A 5,888-nucleotide genomic window follows, 5' to 3' on the forward strand; every position below is an offset into this window, starting at 1 on the left:
CCACATTTGGTATTTTTCAGTTGTTTCCGAAATCTGTAGTAAAGACAGGAAAAAACACACATTAAATATATTTCTGTTTTAAATGAAAACAAAAATAAAATAAAATAGAAAACTAAAGTAAAATAAAACACAAGAAAACATGCCTTAATAATATTAAGGTGATCTGCGCTCTAAACAAATAGATTACAATAATATACAAATAGGATTGGTTACTTTATTTTTTCTCCTGCTAATTGCAAGGTGATCTGTGCCTAGCTATTAATAACCTTATTGTAATTTGTGATTTCCCATATGCTTTGGGAAAGGTATGAAGTTTTTGGTTCACTCCAAAAGAACTAAAAAAAAATGATGAGGTGACGGCTCAGCACTCAGTCAAGCGCTTTGAAATAGAGTGTTCTTAGTTTGTCTGTGATATATATGTGTATCTGTTTATCCGATGTTTCTCATGTTTCAACAATCATAAGCTATGAAACTTTCATATTCCTCTCATTCTTTGATGTGAAATAATATTTTGAATGTGGCATCTTTCTTGCTGGAGAAATATGTTTCCTTAATTAATATTTTACTAACCATCATCATCATCATTATTTTTATTGACTGTATGTTTAATGCATATTCCATATGAAAGTAATGAGCTGCAACTTATATTCTTGGATGGCATAGAGTGCAAATAACAAAAAGTTCCTATTTAACTTTTTTTTTTTCCTTTTTTGATGGAGAAACCAAAGAGTAGTATGTTTGAACTAATTGGGAGATAGATTTATATGTTTTTTGTTCTTATTAGTATATTAACCAAATGTTTATAAGTGTCCATGATTTTTAGAGGGATTTCCCACTTACTAAATCCAGCATCATCTTGTATGAATTTATTTTGAAGGGATGGGATTTTCTCTTATAAGGAGAACTATCATTCTTCTCTTATTTATTTTTTTATATCAGAACTACAAAATCTGAGATACAAATCATTCATTCCATTTATCATCATTAAACCTAATGACTACATGATTTTACCAATTTCAAAGATCCTTTGATAATCAAAGTAAAGCATCAAAATTTTCTCAATATATTGCTTTGTTTGTATAAAAATAATTTTATAGACTTTAAATTAATTATAATCAAATACAAATCATGTATAAAACTAGATCTTTAAAAGGGTTTCTATATGTCGTTCGATTATCTTTGTATTTTTAGCACACTTTGTGAATGATTAAATCATCATAAAAATTAATGAAACCAATTCACATATAATTCTTATATTAGAGATTACAATGAATGATGTGATTTTGAAGACTATATATATATATATATATATAAAGAGTAATGATTCTACTCTTAAAAGGAATAAAAGTCTATCTTTATCTCAATTATAAACTTTGTTTGTCGAATTTTCTTATTCTTTACTGACCCCTTCTAATGTTGGCCTTTTTTTTTTTTTTTTGCAGCAACCAAGAAACAAAACCAAGGACTTATAATAGGTGAGCAAAATAATCTCCCGCCATCTTGTACTCGCAACCTTCTTGTTCTCTGATCATAATGATATATTACATTTCATCTCTCTTTATTTACTGATTTTGATGGGATGGAGGTAGTAGCTATCTAAAACGGTTATTGTTAGTGAGTCATATATGTATATATTTTTTTCTTAGAGGAGAATCACCATTCCCTTCTCATTTAGATTTCAATGGTAAGATCTTTAGATGTAAGAAAAAAAAAATCTTTAGCTCTCTTAAATCTCTTTAAAATTATTGGCATGCTCAATCAATTTTTTTTCAGATTGTCATTACTGGAGTGTAGATCAAATAGGATTAAAGTTGAGACGGATACACTGGGGTTCAAAAACTTAAGCTTATTATTATTGAGGGTCATTCATTTGATATTTCTACACCAACATATTTTTCAATTATTAAATGTGAAACTAATCAAAATACCCTTATTTGCCTAACTATTGCTTTATTATCAATTGAAAGGATCATAATTTTTTTCAATGAATCTCCAACTGTATCAGGAGATACCGACAATTTTTAATGTGGAGTTTTTTAAATTGTTTGAAGTTATATATACGGCTTTGTTAGATTTAACGACCGGTAGTTCATTATGTTTTCGCTTAGCAGGTACTAGCGTAGCCGGTGGCTTGTGTGCGGCCATAGTCTGCTCCTTCTGTTTTATCCTGTATGCAAGGAAAAAGAAAAAGAGACGCTCTAGCTCCACTATCGATAGAATTGTTTCTTTTCAGCCGTTCTCCAAATCAGACCCTGAGCTTGGTTGCTCTCTACATGCTCCCATCTTCAAATATGATGATCTTTATGAAGCCACAAATGGCTTTGATTCCTCCAAAGAACTTGGTGATGGCGGCTTTGGCACAGTATATAAAGGTACTTCATTCTCTTAACTGGCTCTTAAACCAACTATTTAAGAAACCGTTCTCTTAAACTGCTCCAATTCACATTACAGGCAAGCTGCGAGATGGTCGAGTAGTTGCAGTGAAGCGCCTCTACGAGAACAACTATAAGCGCGTCGAGCAGTTTCTTAATGAAGTCAATATCCTGTCACTCCTGCGCCACCAGAATCTCGTCAGCCTCTATGGCTGCACCTCTAGACATAGCCGTGAGCTCCTCCTCGTGTATGAATTCGTGCCGAACGGAACAGTTGCCGACCACCTCCACGGCGCACGCGCCTCTGAAGCATTCATGCCATGGCATGTAAGACTGAGCATCGCAATTGAAACCGCCGATGCCCTCAATTATCTCCACTCTGTTGAACCACAGATCATTCACCGCGACATCAAGACCAACAATCTCCTCCTTGACAACAACTTTCATGTCAAAGTTGCTGACTTTGGCCTCTCAAGGCTCTTCCCACTCGACGCCACACATGTTTCTACAGCTCCCCAAGGCACACCAGGGTATGTTGATCCCGAGTACCATCAGTGCTATCAGCTCACAGACAAGAGCGATGTGTACAGCTTTGGAGTAGTACTAATGGAGTTCATATCATCAAAGCCTGCTGTTGATATCAGCCGGGAGAGGAATGAAATCAACTTGGCAAGAATGGCAATCAACAAGATCCAAAGGCAGGAGTTGCATGAATTTGTGGATAAAAAGCTGGGTTATGAGTCGGATTGCCACATAAATAGGATGATCAACCAGGTGGCGGAACTGGCATTCCAGTGCTTGCAGACTGATAGGGAGATGAGGCCTAGCATTAAGGATGTCCTTGAGGTTTTAATAGGAATAGAGAACGGTGGCCGTAAGAATGAAAGTTTTGAAGATGTAAATGCAACGTTGAAGGAGGAAGCTCAGTTGTTGAAGAGCTCCCCACCTTACTCGCCAAATTCTGTAACAACAGGATGGGTGAGCAATGGGACAACACCGAACACCAGCGGGTGAGAGTAACATCTGTTTCATTGAATTCCTCAAAAACAAAAAATAAAAAATAAAAAAAAATATACTTTGGTAGTTTTAGAAAGTAGAGGGATATGTACATAATATCGAGTCTTTATGTAACCTGAAAAACTCTTATAGAGGGATTATTTAGATGTATGGGCTTTACAATAGTAATCATTTCTTAATTGGATGTGTTATGTGATTTGGTTTTTAGTGATCTAACGAAATGTAGGAGCTTAAAATATTTCATCATTTAGAAAAAAAAAAAAAAAACATAGGTATATTCCTTCATAAGAAATTTTCAAAAAATATTTAAAATATTGTTTAAATAGTAGTCTGACTTTATATCAATGGAAATGTTGCCCAATGGTATTATTAAAATCATAAGAGTTAAAAGTTATGCCATTATATTTTTTACAAAATATGGTTGAGATTTTCTATTTATGATTATTATTATTATTATTGTAGGTTGTGAAATTTTTTATTGACTTTAAAAGATTTTAAAAATCTTGTATTTAATTTTATTATAATAGGAAATCATTATAAATGGTTCCTTAGAATGAGATAAAGATAGACTTTTAGTATATTTCATTTTTATGGTATATGACCCTATTCTTTTTCAGTCATTGATATTTATAAATTTGTAATTATCTCAAAATTTGAAAAATATAATCTGTTCATGTATCCATCTTAAATCCTATTGAATTATTCAATCTATATGTGATAGGGACGTTGGAGGATCTCATCAAATCACATTAGATTTAGATTTTATTTTATATTTGTAATGTTGATTGAATTTACTATCTCATTTTCATTTGATTTTTCCTCAAAATTTCATTATTATCTTAAAAATTTGTATTAAATTTTTAATATAAAAATTTTTGGAGCTAAGCATGACGAGCAAAAAGATTGAAATCAACAAGTTATAGGGTGCGACAAAATTTTACACCTACCGGTGCTGAGTTTTCACTCCTTTTGTGAAAAATGAAAGGTTTATTTATAGTTTTTTGGAACTGACATGACTAGTAAATATAGAGAAGATCAAGAGCATGTTGGGAGCATTTTTTATGGATAATCGATATTAATTCCGCTAATCATAGATCGTTTATCGAGCATTTACGTGTCTTAATGATGTCAGAATTCGGCGAACTTGGGCTCATTGGATTCGTCTCGTCGAGCCGCTAAATTTGACTATAAGCATGTCATATTTAAAAATCATTTGATCATCCTATTTATAATTTGAAGCTTCCAAACATGCTTCAAGCCCTCGATTTTTATTCATTTGGTCTTGGATTGGATCGAATTTGGTGTAAGAAAGTTGAAGATGCATCATCTTATGTTTTAAATGTTAACTATTAGAGCATTAGAGCAACAACAAAGGGAAAGATAACTCACAATTCCATTTTGAGAACTATTAATCAAATTACAATATAATCAAACCTCAAGATTGCTAGAGTGGATGTTGGAATTTTGACAAACTTAACTACATAATAAAAGAATGTAGGAAGAAGAGGAGTGAACAAGAGACTAAGCAAAATGAAGAAAGGATGAATGTCATGACGGAAAAAATTCAAAATAAATTAATGGAGTTATGGATATAGACTCTAGTGTATTTCATGCTTTTTTAATATAGATTTAGATTTCATTTGGGGCATCTATCTTATTTCTTTTCATAGCAGCATTTTAATAGAAAATTTTACTTAAAATATTTCTGCATTAGAAAGTTGTTTTAATAAATAGTAAAGCTGTCCAAAATGAAAACTTAATGTAAAATTATTATGGACGTGATTATTATAAAGTGATCCTTTTTTATGATGTTCCTTTGAGCATTGTGGGCATTATAAATGCAATCATTAAGAAACTTAATTACAATACTTAAGAGGCTTAACAAAGTTAAGCACATCCCTGGCTTAATGACAAACATAATATCCATCAGACTATTAGTGGTAGAAGGATGACATCTCACTTTCAAAGTTGAAGCTTAAAAAAGTAATAAAAAAGAACCTTGATGATTATTTTGTGCAGCAAGACTACAATCTCTATTCTACCACGAAGGTAAAAATTGGGTAAAGCTTATTTGTGGTACCAAAGATAGATCATATGAGCATAAAATATCTAAATAGTCCTTACTCCAAATTTTTTTTTTCAATCTTTTGTAAATATTGTGCAATAGAGAAACAAAGGCATGTTGATTTCTCAAAGACCGGAAGCGAGCTTATATCAAGAAAGTTACAGCTACTGCACATAGATATAAGTTCCTTCTGGGTTGCTTCCAAAGGGCATATCTATCTGCAATTTAAAATAATTAAACTAATCGATAAAATCTTTAACACTATCATTACCAGTCCCAAGTCCTAGATAAGAAAAGTGGAGAATTGCGTTAGATAGTCGGCAACTAGCGTAAATTGTCGAATAATAATGACATGAACCCTTTAAGAGTGTTGACCTGCCGTATAAAACAAAAAAATAATAATAATTACGTACCTGTCCGGCGCCGAATTCAGC

General features: G+C 32.3%; 1 protein-coding gene across 1 annotated transcript; it reads left to right on the top strand.

Moving 5' to 3' along the window:
- Positions 1-1,435: 1,435 nt before the first annotated feature.
- On the top strand, positions 1,436-3,568 carry LOC110094923 (LEAF RUST 10 DISEASE-RESISTANCE LOCUS RECEPTOR-LIKE PROTEIN KINASE-like 1.1; the record flags this gene model as incomplete). The annotated part of the gene is made up of 3 exons (XM_020820267.2): positions 1,436-1,475; positions 2,112-2,372; positions 2,452-3,568. Coding segments are annotated over 3 exons (1,236 nt in total), but the record flags the coding sequence as incomplete, so codon positions are not given.
- Positions 3,569-5,888: the final 2,320 nt, after the last annotated feature.

The sequence above is a fragment of the Dendrobium catenatum genome, unplaced genomic scaffold (genome assembly GCF_001605985.2).
Source record: "Dendrobium catenatum unplaced genomic scaffold, ASM160598v2 fragScaff_scaffold_1273, whole genome shotgun sequence".
In the NCBI taxonomy this organism is placed as follows: Eukaryota; Viridiplantae; Streptophyta; class Magnoliopsida; order Asparagales; family Orchidaceae; genus Dendrobium; species Dendrobium catenatum.